At 45.2% G+C, this 21,944-nt stretch overlaps 2 protein-coding genes across 2 annotated transcripts in view; one reads left to right on the forward strand and one right to left on the reverse strand.

Moving 5' to 3' along the window:
- The window catches only part of LOC115481856, a 24,622-nt gene continuing 2,678 nt past the window's right edge, over positions 1-21,944 (reverse strand). The window contains exons 2-3 of the mRNA XM_030221283.1: positions 12,489-12,536; positions 1-1,105 (exon numbers count right to left, since the gene is read on the reverse strand). Coding sequence (XP_030077143.1) covers positions 359-1,105; positions 12,489-12,536 — 795 coding nt within the window. The 3' untranslated portion in view covers positions 1-358. The remainder of the gene's footprint in view (positions 1,106-12,488; positions 12,537-21,944) is intronic.
- Positions 21,667-21,944, forward strand: part of PRR15L (proline rich 15 like) — a 6,614-nt gene continuing 6,336 nt past the window's right edge. Inside the window, exon 1 of the mRNA XM_030221284.1 lies at positions 21,667-21,824. The gene's annotated coding sequence lies outside the window, so the exon portion shown is untranslated. The remainder of the gene's footprint in view (positions 21,825-21,944) is intronic.

The raw sequence follows: 21,944 nt of genomic DNA on the forward strand, positions 1-21,944 counted from the left end.
TAACTTAATACATTTCTTGATTAGCTTTCGAAGGTTGCACTTCTTCCTCAGATCGGAAATAAGCAAATGTGCTTTTTGATGGTAATAGTTTTTTCATGCTCATCCAAAGTGATTTTCTCTTATGTAATCTCCATTTCTACAGCATCTTTTTGACACATCTCCAGTAGTCTGATGGAACATGATTTTGGCTTTCGTAGCTGCTTAAGGTTTATCTGACAATATTTCTGATGTGTATCAATCTCAATATCTTCTAAATTTTGACTAAAATCTTCTTTTATTTCACAGACAATGGCTTCATTCTGAAACACTGAGCCAACATCACGGTGGCGATGACTGTCAACACTTATTTGATTGTACCTCAGTACATCATGTCATTACTTAGAATCTGAATTTGATCATAATGTACATCCTTTTTATTTGAACTTTTGTGTTTTTGCTTGTCGCTTGAATGATATTTCTGGAAATCAAGGTTGTAGTCCAGATTGATAGCGTGACAATATTTTTCTACTGATGTCTCAACAACCACTTTACCAGAGTCAAGTTGAGGAATACTCTTATCATATTTCTGACTATAACTGACAAAATCATTTACTTCATCATTCATGGTATATCTCTTCTCAGAATTCCTCACAACATTCAGATCACATATCGCCTCTTTCTGAATGTAATTGCATCTCTGATATGCAAAGGTGTCTTCCTGGTGATAATTCATAAGATGCTCTTGACCAATAGTAAACATCTGGTCATCCTCCAAAGTGCATCTCTGTTCAGGAATGATCTCCTGTACCTGAGAGATCATTGCTTTATATTCAGAAATTAGAATTTCTTTCTCATCTTTATTTAGATCATTTTTCTGATCTTGTGTAATTGCAAGAGTCTCTTGATAACAAACATCTCGCTTTTCTGTGGTAACATCATGGTTATCCAAAGTTATTTTTTTGTCTGTAATCTCCATTTGTACAGCATCTCTTAGAGTTATCACATCTACTTCAGAGTAATATAACTGCTTAAGGTTTGTCCGACAATATTTTGGTTGCATATCAATGTCAATATTGTTTAAAGTTTTACTAATAACATCTTTTTCTTCATAGACGGTGACTTCATTCTGGAACATTAGATCAACATCATGATGGTCATAAATCTCAATACATTTTTGATTAGCACTGACATTGATTTGACTATATAGTGAGGTTACTTACCTGTAGCAGGTATTTTCCGAGGACAGCAGGCTGATTGTTCTCACTACTGGGTGACGTCCGACGGCAGCCCCAGGATCGGAAAATCTTCCTAGCAGCAAGTTTTGCTAGCCCTCATGTGCACATGCACACTGCGCATGCGTGACCGTCTTCCCGCCCATAGCGCGAGCGTGCTCCTCAGTCAAATAGAAAGCAAAAGACAAGGGAAGACACAACTCCAAAGGGGAGGATGGCGAGTTTGTGAGAACAATCAGCCTGCTGTCCTCGGAGAATACCTGCTACAGGTAAGTAACCTCGCTTTCTCCGAGGACAAGCAGGCTGCTTGTTCTCACTACTGGGGTATCCCTAGCTCCCAGGCTCACTCAAAACAACAAACATTGGTCAATTGGGCCTCACAATGGTGAGGACATAACAGAGATTGACCTAACAGTAACAACTAACTGAGAGTGCAGCCTGGAACAGAATAAAATTGGGCCTAGGGGGGTGGAGTTGGATTCTAAACCCCAAACAGATTCTGCAGCACCGACTGCCCGAACCAACTGTCGCGTCGGGTATCCTGCTGGAGGCAGTAATGAGATGTGAATGTGTGGACAGAAGACTATGTTGCAGCCTTGCAAATCTCTTCAATAGTGGCTGACTTCAAGTGGGCCACTGGCGCTGCCATGACTCTAACACTATGAGCCGTGACATGACCCTCAAGAGTCAGCCCAGCTTGGGCATAAGTGAAGGAAATGCAATCTGCTAGCCAATTTGAGATGGTGCATTTTCCGACAGCCACTCCCCTTCTGTTGGGATCAAAAGAAACAAACATTTGGGCAGACTGTCTGTGGAGGCTTGTCCGCTCCAGATAGAAGGCCAATGCTTGCTTGCAGTCCAATGTGTGCAACTGACGTTCAGCAGGGCGGGTATGAGGACGGGGAAAAAATGTTGGCAAGACAATTGACTGGTTCAGATGGAACTCTGACACCACCTTTGGCAGAAACTTAGAATGCGTGCGGAGGACTACTCTGTTATGATGAAATTTGGTATAAGGAGCATGAGCTACCAAGGCTTGAAGCTCACTGACTCTACGAGCTGAAGTAACTGCCACCAAGAAAATGACCTTCCAGGTCAAGTACTTCAGATGGCAGGAATTCAGTGGCTCAAAAGGAGGTTTCATCAGCTGGGTGAGAACGACTTTGAGATCCCATGACACTGTAGGAGGCTTGACAGGGGGCTTTGACAAAAGCAAACCTTTCATGAAGCAAACAACTAAAGGCTGTCCCGAGATAGGCTTACCCTCTACACGATAATGAAAAGCACTAATTGCGCTAAGGTGAACTCTCACAGAGGTGGTCTTAAGACCAGACTCTGACAACTGTAGAATGTATTCAAGAAGGGTCTGTGTAGGACAGGAACGAGGATCTAGGGCCTTGCTGTCACACCAGATGGCAAACCTCTTCCATTTGAATTAATAACACCTCTTCATGGAATCTTTTCTGGAAGCGAGCAGGACTCGGGATACACCCTCAGAGAGCCCAAAGAGGCAAAGTCTATGCTCTCAACATTCAGGCCGTGAGAGCCAGGGACTGGAGGTTGGGAAGCGCCCCCTCGTTCTGAGTGATGAGGGTTGGGAAACACTCCAATCTCCACGGTTCTTTGGAGGACAACTCCAGAAGAAGAGGGAACCAGATCTGACGCAGCCAGAAGGGAGCGTTCAGAATCATGGTTCCACGATCCTGCTTGAGTTTCAGCAAAGTCTTCCCCACCAAGGGTATGGGAGGATACGCATACAGGAGGCCCCTCCTCCAATAAAGGAGAAAGGCATCCCAACGCTAGTCTGCCGTGGGCCTGAAATCTGGAACAGAACTGAGGGACCTTGTGATTGGTCTGAGTGGCAAAAAGATCTACCAAGGGGGTGCCCCATGCTTGTAAGATCTTGCGGACAACTCTCGAGTTGAGAGACCACTCGTGAGGTTGCATAATCCTGCTCAACCTGTCGACCAGACTGTTGTTTACGCGAGCCAGGTACGTAGCTTGGAGAAACATGCCGTGATGACGAGCCCAAAGCCACATCCTGACGGCTTCCTGACAAAGGAGGAGAGATCCGGTGCCCCCCTGCTTGTTGATGCAATACATGGCAACCTGATTGTCTGTCTGAATTTGAATAATTTGATTGGACAGCCAATCTCTGAAAGCCTTTAGCGCGTTCCAGACCGCTCGCAACTCCAGGAGATTGATCTGAAAACCTGTTTCTGGAGGGACCAACGTCCTTGGGTGTGGAGTCCATTGACATGAGCTCCCCATCCCAGGAGAGATGCATCCGTTGTCAGCACTTTTTGCAGCTGAGGAATTTGAAAGGGACGTCCCAAGGTCAAATTGGAGAGAATTGTCCACCAATACAGGGATTTGAGAAAAACTGTGGACAGCTGGATCACATCCTCTAGATCCCCGGCAGCTTGGTACCACTGGGAAGCTAGGGTCCATTGAGCTGATCTCATGTGAAGACGGGCCATGGGAGTCACATGAACTGTGGAGGCCATGTGGCCAAGCAATCTCAACATCTGCCGAGCTGTGATCTGCTGAGACACTCGTGGGGATTACTTAAGGGTTTCGTCCAGTTCGCCATCAATGTCTACCTCAGGACATTATGAAGGGGAACAGTGGACAACTTCTTAGGTGGTGAAGGATAGTCCATGACCTCGAACATCTCAGCCCTGGGCTCATCCTCAGTAACCACTGGGAAGGGAATGGTCGTAGACATTTCCCGGACAAAGGACAAGAAAGACAGGCTCTCAGGGGGAGAAAGCTTTCTCTCTGGCGAAGGAGTGGGATCAGAAGACCGCAAGACTCCTCATCAGAGAAATATCTTGGGTCTTCCTCTTCCTCCCACGAGGCCTCACCTTCGGTATCGGACACAAGTTGTTGAACTTCAGCCCGAAGCCGAGCCCGTCTCAATGCCGAGGCACTAGGTCCTCGATGGCGATGCCGAGAAGAGGTCTCCTGCGCCGCCAGCGATGAAGCTCCCTCCAGCGACGTCGGCGGGGAGTCAACTTGGGTGGCCACAGATGCTGATGCCGCAAGCGGTACCGGCGTCGCAGACCTCACCACTGGCGGAGAGCCAGCCGCTGCCTCTCTCGACAGTACCGGCGGTGCAAGCACCCCCAGTACCGGAGCAGATGAACGCAGCAGCCTTTCCAGGATACCTGGAAGAATGGCCTCGAGGCGCTCATCCAAAGTGGCTGTCGAAGAAGGCAGTGGAGCCGGTACCGGCGATGTCAGAACCTGTCTGGAGCACGGAGGCGGTACCAGGCTGTCCGGAGCAGAGCGCATCGACACCTCTTGTATAGAGGGTGAGCGGTCCTCTTGGCGTCAACGCTTTTCAGGTGCAGACTCCTTCGGCGCCCCGGAGCTCTCGGTACCGTGATGAGAAGGTGACCGATGCCGATGCTTCTTCGCCTTCGCTTGAAGCACGGTACCGAAGAGGAGGATGTGGAATCCACACGTCTCCTCGGGACCGGGTCCGAAAGAGGTCAGTCCCGGGGGGCCTGCACTGCAGGAGCCCTCGAGGCAGGTGGAGACCCACTTGATGGCTCACTGCTACCAGCGTGGGATCTCTGGACAGCCATCACCTTAACTCCGGACGTCGATGCACCCTCCAATGCCGACATCGATACCGTCGATGACCTCGGTACCGCTGGCTCCAAACAACAAGTTCCACTGAGCCGATCTCGCCGCCTGGGTCCTCTTTTTGAGCTGAAGACACAGCGTGCAGGCGTTGGGACGATGACCCGCTCCCAAGCACTGAAGACACGAGACGTGTCTATCAGTCAACGAGGTGGTCCGGTTGCACCGCGTGCACTTCTTGAAGCCGCTGGCAGGCTTCGAGGTTATGGGCAGAAAAATCGCGCTGGTGAGGTCAAAGTTCGCGATGGTGGAAAAGACACCAAAAAAAGGGAAAAACCCGTATGGGCGGCCAAAAAAGGCCGCGCACAACAAGAAAAAAGAAACTTACAGGAAACTAAAGAAATAAGGGAAAACTTCTTTTTTCTTTTCGTAAACTAGACGGAAACACGAACACACACACACACATGCTGGAAAAGTGAAAAAACGCAGCGAAACGCTGTGAGGGTCACTTCTGGGGCACAGAACTCCTGAAAACAGCCGTCCTGAGCTGCGGAAAGAAAAAGACTGAGGAACAAGCTTGCGCTACGAGCGGGAAGACGGCCGCGCATGCTCAGTGCGCATGTGCATGCGAGGGCTAGCAAAACTTGTTGCTAGGAAGATCTTCCGATCCTGGGGCTGCCGTCGGACGTCACCCAGTAGTGAGAACAAGCAGCCTGCTTCTCCTCGGAGAACTTAGTATATCTATCAGATCATTATTTAAAATCTGAATTGTAATGTATATAAGAACCATAGAAAACCGGTTTATAATTTCTTGTAAAATTTCTTAGTTAATTTCTCCTTAAATGTTAATCTTGGATCCCATTTGTGGACTGGAAGTACTAGTTAATTAATATTAATATGTTCATATTTCTTCATTAGTAATTTCTGAGGAATGTACTTTTTCTTTTTCAAATATGGTGTTTGTGATATTTGAAATTAATAAATATATTATGATAAAATCTGAATTGCACTTTTGTCTTTTGCTTGTAGATTATATCATATTTCTGTAAATAAGTGTTGTGTTCTAAGATCCTGCTTACTAAGCTGCGCTAGCCTTTTTAGCGTACGCTAAACATTATTGTGCGCTAACCCTGTAGATGCCCATAATATTCCTATGGGCATCTAGACGGTTAGCACATGCTAATTTTTAGCACATGCTAAAAACGCTAGTGCACCATAGTCAGTGCTTTTTTTGTGCCGGTACGCACCGGTACGGTGTACCGGCACCTTTTTTTTTTGTCCGGCAGCTCCCCGACATTCCGTTCTGCCCCCTGCATTTACCAAAGTCCCCTCTCCCATGTCCAGCGATTCAACTCTCTCCCCTGCCCTCCCCTCTCCCATGTCCCACTTCCGACCACTCCACTCTCTACCGAAGTCGCAGCGGCGAACTGGTGGGCGGCGGTAGTAAAAGCAGCAAGCAGGCTCGACTCCATCCTTGGCTTCCCTGCCCTCTCTGCGTCCTGCATTCCTCTGATGTCATTTCCTTTCCGCAAGGGCGGGCGGGACGCTGAGAGGGAGCGAAGGACAGAGTCGAGCCTGCTTGCTGCTTTTACTACCACCGCCCACCAATTCGCCGCTGCGACTTCGGTAGAGAGAGGAGTGGATGTGGGACATGGGAGAGGGGAGGGCAGGGGAGAGAGTTGAATCGCTGGACATGGGAGAGGGGAGGGCAGGGGAGAGTTGAATCGCTGGACATGGGAGAGGGGAGGGCAGGAGAAAGAGGAGAATCACTGGACATGGGAGAGGCGAGGGCAGGGGAGAGAGGAGAATCGCTGGACATGGGAGAGGGGAAGGCAAGGGAGAGAAGAGAATCGCTGGACATGGATGGGAGGGGAGGACAGGGGGCAGAGAAGAATCACTGGACAAGGATGGCAGGGGAGGACAGGGGGGCAGAGAAGAATCACTGGACATGGATGAGAGGGGAGGACAGGGAAGAGAGGAGAATCGTTAGACATGGATGAGAGGGGAGGGAAGGGGAGAGGGGAGGGAAGGGGAGAGAGGAGAATCGCTGGACATGGGAGGGGAGGGCAGGGGAGAGAGGAGACATGCTGGACATGGATGGAGGGGAGGGAAGAGAGGAAGGAGATGCACATGGATGGGAGGGCAGGGAAGAGGAGAAATGCTGGAAATGGATGGAGAGGAGAGCAGGAGATAGAGGAGAATTGCTGGACATGGATGGAGGAGAGGGGAGAGAGAATTATTGCTTTATATGGATACAGGGGAGGGAAGAGAGGAGAAATGCTGGACATGGATGGAGGGGAGGAAAGAAAAAAGAAGAAGATGAACATGGATGGAGATGAAGGAAAGGGAAGAGAGGAGAAAAACTGCACATGGATGGAGATGAGGGAAAGGGAAGAGAGGAGAAAAACTGCACATGGATGGAGAAAATAGGCAAAAGCTGGATCCACATTATACCTCCTCCAGTCAATTCCACGGAGGAGGATCCAGCTTTTACTTATGGATGTATGGCAAGAAATGAAGAAGAAAGAAGGAAAGCAAAGAAATAAATGGAAAGGAAGCCCTGGAAACAGAGTTAAGAGAACAGAGAGCAGCAGAATCAGAGACTGGGACCAATATGGATAGAAAAACAAAGTCTCCAGAGAACAAAGGTAGAAAAAATAATTTTATTTTTATTTTAGTGTTTGAAGTATGTCTAATTTGAGAATTTACATCTGCTGTCTTATTTTGCACTGGGTATACTGGAGCTGTAACATCTTACAGAAATTATTTCTGATGAAAAAAATTACGTTATTTTTTTCTCCTATACTAGTATAATATTTTCAATGATGTCTGTTTATATGCGCCATAGCTGGTATAAGGGGTGTGGCTAATGTGGGTGTGGCTATCATAGGGGTGGGGCCATATGTTGTGACCTCACCCATAATGAGTACTGGCACCTTTTTTTCTACAAAAAAAAGCACTGGCCATAGTAAACAGGGCCCCCAGTTTGATAGCACAAAGATCTTTTTCTATAGAAGCCTCAACAGCCTCTTTACCAGAATCAACTTGAGGAATACTTCTGTCAACTTTCTGAATATAACTGGCAATGTTCTTTATGTCATCAGAGTCCGACCGAATGCAGAAGTTTTGGTTTCTGCTGAAACAATCTGCAACTGAAATTGGCCATTCTGGTTCGGCAGAAACCAAAACCATAAACGAAGATGCCCTCCGCACACTGAACCACAAAAGCTCTCCCTCCCACGATTACTCCCTGCACCCTTCCGTGAGATTACCCTCATCTCCTCCGCCCCCTTGACCCCACCCAATACCAGTAGGCTCTCCCTGGGCTTACCCTGGTGGTCTAGTGGTCTTTTCAGGAATGAACCCCAATCGTTCCTGCCCTCTGCACTGCTCTAATGGAAACTGCTACTAAGACTTCCTGCAGCAGCCTCGCGAAAATGCGTTGGGAGATCCCGGCAGCCATTTTGTGGTTGGAACCAGGACAGGCATTTTCTGCCAAAACCCGAACTTGGGTTTTGGGTTGATTTCGGTGCTGAATCCAAGACTGAAATTCGGTTGGCCTCTATATGGAATATTTAATCTCAGAACTACTTCTTTCATATCACTTATTGCCTCTTTCTGGATGTAAATCATGTTGTGTTTGTAGTTGCATCTCTGATGAGCATAGGCATCTTCTTCTTGGTAGTTCATAAGAAGCTCATGACCAGTGGTAAACATCTGGTCAATCTCTAAAGCAGTGATGGCGAACCTTTCAGAGACCGAGTGCCCAAACAGCAACCCAAAATCTAATTATTTATCGCAAAGTGCCAACAGGGCAATTTAACCTGAATAACAGGTGTCGGTACTCATTATGGGTGGGGTCACCAGTGGCGTACCAAGGGGGGGTGGGGGCGGTCTGCCCCAGGTGCACGCCGCTGGGGGGGTGCCGCGCACCTGTCGGCTCTTCGTTTTCATGCTCCCTTTGCCCCGGAACAGGTTACTTCCTGTTCCAGGGCAGAGGGAGCATGAAAACGAAGAGCCGGCAGGCGCGCGGCACCCCCCCCCCTGCGGCGTGCACCAGGGGGGGGTTCTTTCGCCGGGGGGGGCGTCGCGCTGTTCCGGGGGGTGCTGCACCCGGGGGGCGGGGCGCATTGGCGATCCGCCCCGGGTGTCAGCCCCCCTAGGAACGTCACTGGGGGTCACCACATATGACTCCACCCCTATGATAGCCACACTCCTTACACCAGCCATGGCGCATATAAGTACATAAGTACATAAGTAATGCCACACTGGGAAAAGAGCAAAGGTCCATCGAGCCCAGCATCCTTTCCACGACAGCGGCCAATCCAGGCCAAGGGCACCTGGCAAGCTTCCCAAATGTACAAACATTCTATACATGTTATTCTTGGAATTGTGGATTTTTCCCAAGTCCATTTAGTAGTGGTTTATGGACTTGTTCTTTAGGAAACCGTCTAACCCCTTTTTAAACTCTGCTAAGCTAACCACCTTCACCACGTTCTCCAGCAAAGAATTCCAGAGTTTAATTATGCGTTGGGAGAAGAAAAAGTTTCTCCGATTTGTTTTAAATTTACTACACTGTAGTTTCACCGCATGCCCCATAGTCCTAGTATTTTTGGAAAGTGTGAACAGACGCTTCACATCCACCTGTTCCACTCCACTCAATATTTTATATACCTCTATCATGTCTCCCGTCAGCCGTCTCTTCTCCAAGCTGAAAAGCCCTAGCCTCCTTAGTCTTTCTTCATAGGGAAGTCGTCCCATCCCTGCTATCATTTTAGTCGCCCTTCGCTGCACCTTTTCCAATTCTACTATATCTTTCTTGAGATGCGGCAACCAGAATTGAACACAGTACTCAAGGTGCAGTCGCACCATAGAGCGATAGAACAGCATTATAACATCCTCACACCTGTTTTCCATACCTTTCCTAATACTCAACATTCTATTCGCTTTCCTAGCTGCAGCAGCACACTGAGCAGAAGGTTTCAGTGTATTATCGACGATGACACCCAGATCCCTTTCTTGGTCCGTGACTCCTAACATGGAACCTTGCATGATGTAGCTATAATTCGGGTTCTTTTTTCCCACATGCATCACCTTGCACTTGCTCACATTAAACGTCATCTGCCATTTAGCCGCCCAGTCTCCCAGTCTCGTAAGGTCCTTCTGTAATTTTTCACAATCCTGTCACGAGTTAACGACTTTGAATAACTTTGTGTCATCAGCAAATTTAATTACCTCACTAGTTACTCCCATCTCTAAATCATTTATAAATATGTTAAAAAGCAGCGGTCCTAGCACAGACCCCTGAGGAACCCCACTAACTACCCTTCTCCATTGTGAATACTGCCCATTTAACCCCACTCTCTGTTTCCTATCCTTCAACCAGTTTTTAATCCACAATAGGACATTTCCTCCTATCCCATGACCCTCCAATTTCCTCTGTAGCCTTTCATGAGGTACCTTGTCAAAAGCCTTTTGAAAATCCAGATACACAATATCAACCGGCTCCCCTTTGTCCACATGTTTGTTTACTCCTTCAAAGAACTGAAGTAAATTGGTCAGGCAAGATTTCCCCACACAAAAGCCGTGCTGACTTGTTCTCAGTAATCCATGTCCTTGGATGTGCTCTGTAATTTTCTTTTTAAAAATAGTCTCTACCATTTTCCCCGACACCGACATCAGACTCACCGGTCTATAATTTCCCGGATCTCCCCTGTAACCTTTTTTAAAAATCGGCGTTACATTGGCCACCCTCCAATCTTCCGGTACCATGCTCGATTTTAAGGATAAATTATATATCAATAACAGTAGCTCCGCAAGCTGATTTTTCAGTTCTATCTGTACTCTAAGATGAATACCATCCAGTCCAGGAGATTTGCTACTCTTCAGTTTGCTGAACTGCCCCATTACGTCCTCCATGTTTACCGTGAAGTCAGTAAGTTTTTCCAACTCGTCCGCTTGAAATACCATTTCTGACACCGGTATCCCACCCAAATCTTCCTCGGTGAAGACCGAAGCAAAGAATTCATTCAATCTCTCCGCTACGTCTTTATCTTCCTTGATCGCCCCTTTTACCCCTCGGTCATCCAGCGGCCCAACCGATTCTTTTGCCAGCTTCCTGCTTTTAATATACCAAAAACAATTTTTGCTATGTTTTTTTGCCTCTAATGCTATCTTTTTCGTAATCCCTCTTGGCCTTCTTTATCTGCGCCTTGCATTTGCTTTGACACTCCTTATGCTGCTTCTTGTTATTTTCAGACGGTTCCTTCTTCCATTTTCTGAAGGCATTTCTTTTAGCCCTAATAGTCATCTCACTTTTCAACCACGCTGGCTGTCTTTTGGACTTCCGTCTTTCTTTTCTAATTCGTGGAATATGTTTAGCCTGGGTCTACAGGATGGTATTTTTGAACAGTGTCCATGCCTGTTGTACAGTTTTTACCCTCTCAGTTGCCCCCCTACATTTTTTTTTTACCGTTCATAGTCTCCTTTTTTAAAGTTAAACGCTAACGTATTTGACTTCCTGTGTATAGATACTTCAAGGTTGATATCAAAACTGATTGTATTATGATCATTGTTATCAAGCGGCCCCAGTACCATAACGTCCCTCACCAGATCATGCGCTCCACTAAGGACCAAGTCTAGAATTTTTCCTTCTCTCAACGGCTCCTGCACCAGCTGCTCCATAAAGCTGTCCTTGATTTCATCAAGGAATTGTACCTCTCTAGCGTGTCCCGATGTTACATTTACCCAGTCTATATTTGGATAATTGAAGTCACCCATTATTATCACATTGCCCATTTTGTTTGTGTCTCTGATTTCTTTTATCATTTCTGCGTCTACCTGCTCATCCTGGCGAGGCGGACGGTAGTACACTCCTATCACTGTCCTTTTCCCTTTTATACATGGAATTTCAACCCACAATGATTCAAAGGTGTGATTTGTGTCCTGCTGAATTTGTAATCTATCTGAATCAAGGCTCTCGTTAATATACAATGCTACCCCTCCACCAGTCCGGTCCACCCTATCACTACGATATAAATGATATAAACAGACATCATTGAAAATATTATACTAGTATAGGAGAAAAAAATTACATGACTTTTTTTCATTATAAATTATTTCTGTAAGCTGTTACAGCTCCAGTATACCCAGTGCAAAATAAGACAGCAGATGTAAATTCTCAAATTGGACATATTCCAAACACTAAAATGAAAATAAAATGATTTTTTTCTACCTTTGTTGTCTGGTACTTTTGTTTTTCTATCCATATTGGTCCTAGTCTCTGATTCTGCTGCTCTCTATCTGTTCTCATAACTCTGTTTCCAGGGCTTCCTTCCCTCCCTCCCAGCGGCGGCCTTCCCTCCCTCCCACCCACCCAGCACGAGGCCTCCCACCCAGCACCAGGTACCCCTCCCACCCAGCATCCCTCCCACCCAGCACCAGGTACCCCTCCCTCCCAGCACCAGGCGGCATCCTTCCCTCCCACCCAGCACCAGGCCTGCATCCCTCCCTCCCACCAAGCACCAGGCCACCCACCCAGCACAAGGCATCAGGCCACCCGCCCGGCACCAGGCATCAGGCCACCCGCCCGGCACCAGGCATCAGGCCACCCACCCAGCACCAGGCCTGCCTCCCACCCAGCACCAGGCCGCCCGCCCGCCCCCCTCCGAAATTTAAAAGTCATACCTGGTCAGGGTTAAGGCGGCGTCGGCAGCGGCAGTGAAAAGTGCTGGCCTACAAATAGGTGGGTAAATGTGGGATACAAATGTAACAATTAAAATAAATAAGTCAAAATAAATATAAATATTTTGTTTCATGCAGATTTATTTTGTTTAAACATAACTATATGCGCTATATAAGCCCGGCCCTAATGCACTTTACTGTTCTTGTATTTTGTTCTTTTGATGAATTATACTGTGCCAAAACTGAAAACTCTTAAAGGGTATGTTTGTGTCCCTAGTCATGCATCTAAAGGTTATATAATTATTTCAAGACAGCCAGTTAATAGTTTTACCTATTACTAGAACATAACCACAGATGCATGATAGGGTTGCATTTTCAATACCAGGCCCAGCTAAGAAACAGGTTATAACTTCGCATCCTGTTCAAACTTCTTCTACTAACCTATAAATGTACTCACTCTGCTGCTCCCCAGTATCTCTCCACACTCGTCCTTCCCTACACCCCTTCCCTTGCACTCTGCTCCATGGATAAATCCTTCTTATCTGTTCCCTTCTCCACTACTGCCAACTCCAGACTTCGCGCCTTCTGTCTTGCTGCACCCTACGCCTGGAATAAACTTCCTGAGCCCCTACGTCTTGCCCCATCCTTGGCCACCTTTAAATCTAGACTGAAAGCCCACCTCTTTAACATTGCTTTTGACTTGTAACCACTCGCCTCCACCTACCCTCCTCTCCTCCTTCCTGCACACATTAATTGATTTGATTTGCTTACTTTATTTTTTGTCTATTAGATTGTAAGCTGTTTGAGCAGGGACTGTCTTTCTTCTATGTTTGTGCAGCACTGCGTACACCTTGTAGCGCTATAGAAATGCTAAATAGTAGTAGTAGTAGTAGTAGTTATAACTTATTTTGAGTTAGTCTTCACTGGACCAAACTTGCTTTTATTGTGCCATCTGGATAGGCAGTGTCTTAAAAGGTGGTGGAGGTTAAAGGATATATTTTTTGTACATTTTTTGTCACACATTATCTCAAGCAAATTCAGGTTCAATGTGGCTTAGTTACATTTGAAAATACAGTAAGACAGAATAATAGAATTCAGTTATATCATGGGAGCAAGTACATGGATATGTCAAACATTTAACAAAGATGAGATTATTACCACCACATATATCCAGCTGGGCATTTAAAAGTCTGCCCTTTAATGTGTAGAACATATTCATTGTAGAGAAATTATAGAAGCTATGATTCAATCCAGTTACCAGGGCCACCTGGACAAACAAAAAAGCACGTTCTGTGATGTCCTTTTACCCTTGCCAAAGTTTAAACGCAGGGAAAAGCCCCGTCCTTGGGATATACCACTAGTGTGTTTTTCATCGTGGGAAAGGTTGTGGGTTGGTTGCACGATTAGAGAAGGGCTTCCAGCTACTACGCAGCACAATATCAGTACAGTACACGGACTAATTTAAGGTGCTTCCGCATCACAGGATGACTGAACTAGAGCCGTAGGAGGTTAAAACTGGGAAAATATACCACTAGTAGTGCCTGAAGCAGCCCATGGTGCTGTAGGAGGAGGAGGAGGAAAGGAAACGATTTTTAAATTACGTTCATTGCTAGTGTGAATTAAAGGGGTAACTGTGTGTGACTAATCTCTGAGCTGGCAAAAGGTAAAAAACGGATACAGCGGGATCCTCGGGATCTTCCCGGATTCGATCAGAAAACTTTTAAAAGCTCATTTTTTTTGGCAGTCGTTTAGATATGGACATTTTACATCTGTCCCCGCTGTATCCGTTTTTTACCTTTTGCCAGCTCAGGGACAGTGTAAAAGCCACATCTGCGGGATCCCTGGATCTTCTGGATCCAAGTAGGATCTTAAAACCGGAGCGCGTCTTTGTTTTGACGGCCGCTGCTGCTTACAGTATGCAGCAATCACCAGCCATAACCCAGCGCTGTGATTCTGTATTCCCCTCTTTCCGTGGCAAATCTTCAAGGAGGTGTAATAGACTGGAGTGGAAGTGAGCCTATCTAGTCCACTGTAAGTAAGGAAAACATTTGATTAATCTCTGTTTCCACTGCCCGCGCAGCCGTCATTGCCATTCACTCAAAACACAGCAAGGCAGCAAGCAAACCTGTGAGCTGCTGCATCCACGTTGTCGTTCGTTATTGTCGGTCCATCTGTAACAAGTACTGTCTAACACTGTTTTTGTTGGATAGGCAGTGCTTTACAAGGTGGAGGAGAAAAGACAAAATTGAATATCACTAAAACAACTTCAAAAATTATTGTAGCTAGTAGAAACAGCAATTATAAATTCTGTAGTTTGTGCTCATTTTTATTCAGTGTGCTTCTATACAGTTCAGATGGCCAGATTTCAGTGAGAATATTCTGTTTCCTGATGGGTTCATCTTAAGTGGTTGTAATCTGCCTTGGGAAGCCTGGTGTTTATAAAGACGATGGAATATATTGAAATTAAATGGAAGTAGAATTAAACTCTCCTTTCATTGAGGCACATGAAATCACATTGTCATCTGTTTTGTAGAAGTTTGCCTTTTAGATACACAAATGGATTATTCTGTTTTGGAACATGTTTCAGGGGCAAGTGGTTTTATAACTCCAAATAAAAATAAATATTTTGTTTCATGTAGATCTCTTTTGTTTAAACATAACTAAATGGGCTATAAGCCCCAAATGCAGTCGAATGGTTTTCTTATATTTTGTTCTTGTGATGTCTTATACTGTTCACCAATCCAACTAATGGGGAATATACTACCAACTACCAGAGTACCCAAATTTGAGGCATATTTTCAAAGCACTTTGGGAGGCTAAGTTCCATAGGTTTCTATGGAACTTTGGGAGGCTAAGAGGCTTATTTTCAAAGCACTTAGCCTCCCAAAGTTCCATAGAAACCTATGGAACTTAGCCTCCCAAAGTGCTTTGAAAATATGCCTCTAAGTGCTTTGAAAATGAGCTTGTTTAAAGTAATCTTTACACAAAAACTCCAGTGCTTATATTCAAATACGCTTTTTATTGCCTGAGTGTGACTTCACACTATAGCAAAACTCCATATCATAAAATCATCACATAATACCATTCATACCACATTCACCCTTAATTGCTGACAATTTGCTATCATAAACATCTTTAACATGACTAACGTGACTTTACAGTTCGTGCACTTTATAATATAGATTGACCTAGACATAAATCAGTCATCACTTATATCAAAGCGCTGTTGGAAACTATCCAAATGCACTGATGATAATTGTATGAATTACAGCGTTGTCAATGTCCATCCATGCTGGAAACACCAATACTGGCGTGCACCATTAATAAACCTCAATCAAGTCACCATGCACTAATCGTAGATTGTTGAACCTCCACTCTTATCGCGGAGTCTGCTGCCAAATTGTCAGGCGCGTCACCCGCTATACTCCATTGACAAAAATGCAAATGCAAGCAATGGGTGAATCGGTATCAAACCACCATCAGGATAAACCTGCCACTCCTGTTGTACGCGGTTCCTCAATGCTGGACCGCATTTCGATAGTCTTCAAGAGGTACCGTTTAACATTATTAATCCAATAGACAGCTGCCTGCCTGATGGGTACTCGCTTCAAGCAAAGTCACGTTAGTCATGTTAAAGATGTTTATGATAGCAAATTGTCAGCAATTAAGGGTGAATGTGGTATGAATGGTACTATGTGATGATTTTATGATATATGGAGTTTTGCTATAGTGTGAAGTCACACTCAGGAAATAAAAAGCGTATTTGAATATAAGCACTGGAGTTTTTGTGTAAAGATGTCTTATACTGTACCAAAACTGAAAACTCTTATCTCCTTGAGGATAAATGAGGGGACATGGGATAAGCTTATAAGTACATAAGTAATGCCATGCTGCGAAAAGACCAAAGGTCCATTGAGCCCAGCATCCTGTCCACGACAGCGGCCAATCCAGGCCAAGGGCACCTGGCAAGCTTCCCAAACGTACAAACATTCTATACATGTTATTCCTGGAATTGTGGATTTTTCCCAAGTCCATTTAGTAGTGGTTTATGGACTTGTCCTTTAGGAAACTGTCTAACCCCTTTTTAAACTCTGCTAAGCTAACCTCCTTCACCACGTTCTCCGGCAACAAATTCCAGAGTTTAATTACGTGTTGGGTGAAGAAACTTTTTCTCCGATTTGTTTTAAATTTACTACACTGAAGTTTCATCGCATGCCCCCTAGTCCTAGTATTTTTGGAAAGCGTGAACAGACGCTTCACATCCACCCGTTCCACTCCACTCCACTCATTATTTTATATACCTCTATCATGTCTCCCCTCAGTCGTCTCTTCTCCAAGCTGAAAAGCCCTAGCCTCCTTAGTCTTTCTTCATAGGGAAGTCGTCCCATCCTCGCTATCATTTTAGTTGCCCTTCTCTGTACCTTTTCGAATTCCACTATATCTTTTTTGAGATGCGGCGACCAGAATTGAACACAATATTCGAGGTGCGATCACACCATGGAGCAACACAAAGGCATTATAACATCCTCATTTTTGTTTTCCATTCCTTTGCTATTAATACCTAACATTCTATTTGCTTTCATGAGGGCATGCTAGGGAGGTAAAATTCCTTGACGAAATCGAGGACTGCTTTATGGTGCAATTGGTACAGGTCCCAACAAGAGGAGGAAAAGTTCTAGACAGTGGAGCACATGATCTGATGCAGGAGGTAATGTTAATGGGGCTCCTTGATAACAGTGATCATAATATGATCAGATCTGATATAAGCTTATACGTTAGCATTTAACTTTCAAAAAGTAGAGTATGATAAAATGAGAAGAACAGTGAAAAAAAAAAACCTTAAAGGAGCAACTGCGAAGGTCAAAATACTATCCTGGAAGCCCCAGCCAAATATATTCCATGTATTAAAAAAGAAGGAAGGAAGACCAAACGACAGATGGCATGGTTAAAAAATGAGGCGAAGGAAGCTATTAGAGCTAAAGAAAATCCTTCAGAAAATGGAAGAAGGATCCAACTGAAAATAATAAGAAACAGCATAAGGAATGGCAAGTCAAATGCAACGCGCTAATAAAGAAGGCAAAGAGGGACTTTGAAAAAAAGATTGCATTGGAAGCAAAAACATAGTAAAAAATTTTTTAGGTATATTAAAAGCAAGAAGCCAGCAAAAGAATCAGACTGCTAGATGACCAAGGGGTGAAAGGGGCATTTAGGGAACATAAAGCCATAGAGGAGAGATTAAATGAATTCTTTGCTTTAGTCTTCACTGGGGAAGCTTAGCTTAGCAGGGTTTAAAAAAGGTCTGGACAGCTTCCTAAAGGAAAAGTCCATAGACCATTATTAAATTGACTTGGGAAAAATCCACTGTCTATTTCTGGGATAAGCAGCATAAAATGTATTGAACTTTTTCAAGATCTTGCCAGGTATTCGTGACTTGGTTTGTCCACTGTTGGAAACAGGATGCTGGGCTTGATGGACCTTTGGTCTGTCCCAGTATGGCAATACTTATGTACTTAAGATTTGGAACAGATACCGGTGCCAGAAAAAATATTCAAACCAATGAGTCAAAGAAACTGAATGAAATCTCTGTAAACCTGGCAGATGTAATGGTGTAATTTGTCAAATTGAAGAGTAGCAAATCGCCTGGACCAGATGGTATTCATCCCAGAGAACTAATAGAATTGAAAAATGAACTTGCAGAACTTTTGTTAGTAATATGAAACTTATCTTTAAAATCAAGCATGGTACCGGAAGATTGGAGAGTGGCCAATGTAATGCCAATTTTTAAAAAAGTTTTGAATCTAAGGGGCCTTTTTTAAACAGGGTCTTTGAAGCTAACTCAGCGACCTATGCAAATATTCTACTTCCCCACACCTTACTTAACACCTAATTGAGGTCGCTGGAGGTGCTACCTGTCCAGCAGCCAAAGACAGAAAATAACTGCCTTTTAGAACAAAAGTTTGGGGCTGTTAAGTTTCTACCTCTAGAAAAGGTTTAAGTTTAAAACTATGGGAAAAATGCCTATTTCTAGAGAAAATTTCAGTTTAAAACTATGGGAAAAAATGTCTATTTCTAGAGAAAATTTCAGTTTAAAACTATGGGAAAAGGGTTGTACACCAGCCAGCTTATTTTCGAAAGAGATCGTCGGCCATCTTCTGACACAAGTCGGGAGATGGCCAGCGATCTCCTAAAGTCGGCCAAATCGGTATAATTGAAAGCCGATTTTGGCCGGCTTTAACTGCGTTCCATCGCAGGGCTGGTGAAACTTCCAGGGGGTGTATCTGCACAGTAGCAAAGGCAGGACGGGGTGGGATGGGGGCATGCGTTGAGATGGCCAGCTTCACCCGATAATGGAAAAAAGAAAGCCAGCCTTAACGAGCATTTTGCCGGCTTTACTGGTCCCTTTTTTTTTCATGTCCAAGTCCCAAAAAAGTGCCCGAACTGACCAGATGACCACCAGAGGGAATCGGGGATCACCTCCCCTGACTCCCCCAGTGGTCACTAACCCACTCCCACCCTCAAAAAAACAACTTTAAAAACTTTTTTTGTCAGACTGTATGCCAGCCTCAAATGTCATACTCAGGTCTATCGCAGCAGTATACAAGTCCCTGGAGCAGTTTTAGTGGGTGCAGTGGACTTCAGGCAGGCGGACCCAGACCCATCCCCCCCCTCCACCTGTTACACTTGTGGTGGAAAATGGGAGCCCTTCAAAACCCACCCGAAACCCACTGTACCCACATGTAGGTGCCCCTCTTCACCCCTTAGGGCTATGGTAGTGGTGTATAGTTGTGGGGAGTGGGTTTTGGGGGCTCAGCACCCAAGGTAAGGGAGCTATGCACCTGGAAGCTATTTTAATTTTTTTTTAACCTTTTTAGAAGTGCCCCTAGGGTGCCCGGTTGGTGTCCTGGCATGTGAGGGGGACCAGTGCACTATGAATCCTGGCCCCTCCCATGACCAAATGCCTTGGATTTGGCCGGGTTTCAGACGGCCGGCTTCGGTTTCCATTATGGGCAAAAACCGAGGCCGGCCATCTCAAACCCAGCCATCTCTGACATTTGGCCGGCCCCAACCATATTATCAAAAAAAAAGATGGTTGGCCATCTTTTTCGAAAATACGGTTGGCTCCTCCCCTTCCCGGCACCGTCCTCGGAGATGGCCAGCCATGGAGATGGCCAGCGCCATTCGATTATGCCCCTCTATGGCAACTAGTTAATAATGCTTGCTTTTCCCTCTCTCTCTCTCTTTTTATTCCTCCCTTAATATTAAACTAGATCCTGCAGTGCCTGCTAGAGTCTATCTGTTAATGCTGTGGTACAAAGTTTTTAAAATTAAGGGCAAAAGACTATGGAGATTAGTTGATAAAATTTGCTTTTTTATATTTTTATTTTGCCTATCACTAACCTACAAATCCTCCTTTAAACCCCAATCAAGCATGCTGTCTGGGAGCATTCCTGGTTGCCGCCCCTGCCCTGAGCTCTCTTTCTTCCACTCAAATGTAATTGCCCAAATCCCCCTCCTACCCTGTAATAACATCACAGATTCCCCCATTCCCTTCTCTAACTCCTTAAATCTCTGTCCCTTTCTGCAGCATCCTTAATCCCCCCCCCCCCTGCCAACCAATAACACCCCAGATTATCATATCATTATCTCTACACAATACTAACAATACTTGATACACTGGAAAAACCATGTTAATAAAATACTATGTAAGCCACTTTGAGCCTGCAAATAGGTGGGATAAGGTGGGATACAAATGCAATAAATATAAATATAATATAAATCTTTAAGTTCCCAAAGCACAACGCAAAATAGTGTTCACTTACCAGAGAAATGTCCTCTTCTCTCAGAACTTCTGAGAGGGACAGAGACCGTGGGGATGGGGCAGAGACAGAGCCTGAGGAGACGGGGTGGGGATGGGGACAGAGCCCATGGGGACAGGGACAAACTTTGTCCCCATGTCATTTTCTACTTTGAAGTCTGTTAATGAACTGGATTGTTATTTATGTTTGAATGATGCAGACCACAATATTTTGATTTTTTGGAAAAACAGGGGGATTCTGTACGTTCCTGCTACCAGTACATCTTCTAAGGAGACATCTTCTATTGAAGAAGGACTGTGGAAGACAGGAGAGCTAGACTGAGATTGTTGATGACTTATTCATCCACTGATTAAAAAATCATAACAGTGCTTCACAGGACATTTTTTCCCGGCTAGAGCATACAGAACAGGTTTTATTTTGTACCACTGGACATTTTAACAGGGTGGATTAGGATTCCTTGGGGTAGTAGAAGTCAGCTATTGTTGGGTTGGAAGGATAAAGGGTTGGGGGGGGGGGGTTACTATAATTGTTCTTTGTTATTTTTGTTTTCTATTTGTGATTTATAAACAACAGTTGAAAACATATTGTTCCTTTCTATACTTTAATAAAAAGATTTAAATATAAAATCATAAGTGTTCGAGGCTTCTGCAGAACAGGACAGAGCCCACAGGGATGGGGCAGGAACGGGGACAAAACCTGTGGGGATGGGGCGGGGATGGAGACAGGGCCCGCGGTTCAGGATGGGGGTGGAGACAGAACCTGCGGTGGGGACGGAGACAGAACCCACGGGGACAAGGACAAACTTTGTCCTTGTGTTATTCTCTAGTGAGGGGTAAAGCCAGGGATAAGAACAGAGGATCCTTAGCTATCCCTTCCCCCCCCCCCCCTTAAAGATGTCAAGTTATCCAGTTACAGGCTGGAGATTTGAACTTACATCCCAAAGTAATATGGGATTTGTAGTGCCTGATCCTGCTTGTTGAAATCAATGCTGCAAGTTTCATAATACACCCTGATGGAGGGTCTGAAATCTAGGACTATTCCAAAATCTCCAGCCTGGAACTGGGTAACTTGGCATCTCTGCACACAGACCCCCCCCCCCCCAGCCCACCCCCTCAGTGCCAACACACCAGAGACCCCCTAAGGTGTTATCTCACCCTTTCCCACCTTTCCATTGATAAACCAGGCACCCCTCAGTGTTCTCTCTCTCTCTCCCTCTCTCTCTGCCCTTCTGTGTGTTCCCTTAAGGTGCAGCTGGCAGACTTGCTATTTAATAAGTGAACAGGAGAGGATCAGATTTCAGGAGTCATGAATATTCAGTAGTACTTTCTGCACTTAGGAGTGGCTAAAATTCAGGTTAACCTTGGGAGACTTCAGCAGCGAGGTGCACCTGTTCCTTGCACACCTGAGACCTGGCCGGCTCCTCTCCTGCTGCTCTGGCAGGACCCCAAGGAGCCTTCATCCTCCCTTAACAGCTGTGCGCTAGCAAGGATCACTGGCTCCCTGGGGCTTTACTGCTTCTCAGGTACGTCTTCCTCTGCCACTTAGGGCAGCTGGGATTACCCCAGGGCTTTTTCTCAGGCACTTTCTTTACTCTTGACTTAATTCACGGAGACGATGAAGTTCATTTTCAGAGACTTAACAG

Source organism: Microcaecilia unicolor, chromosome 12 (assembly GCF_901765095.1).
Source record: "Microcaecilia unicolor chromosome 12, aMicUni1.1, whole genome shotgun sequence".
Taxonomy (NCBI): Eukaryota; Metazoa; Chordata; class Amphibia; order Gymnophiona; family Siphonopidae; genus Microcaecilia; species Microcaecilia unicolor.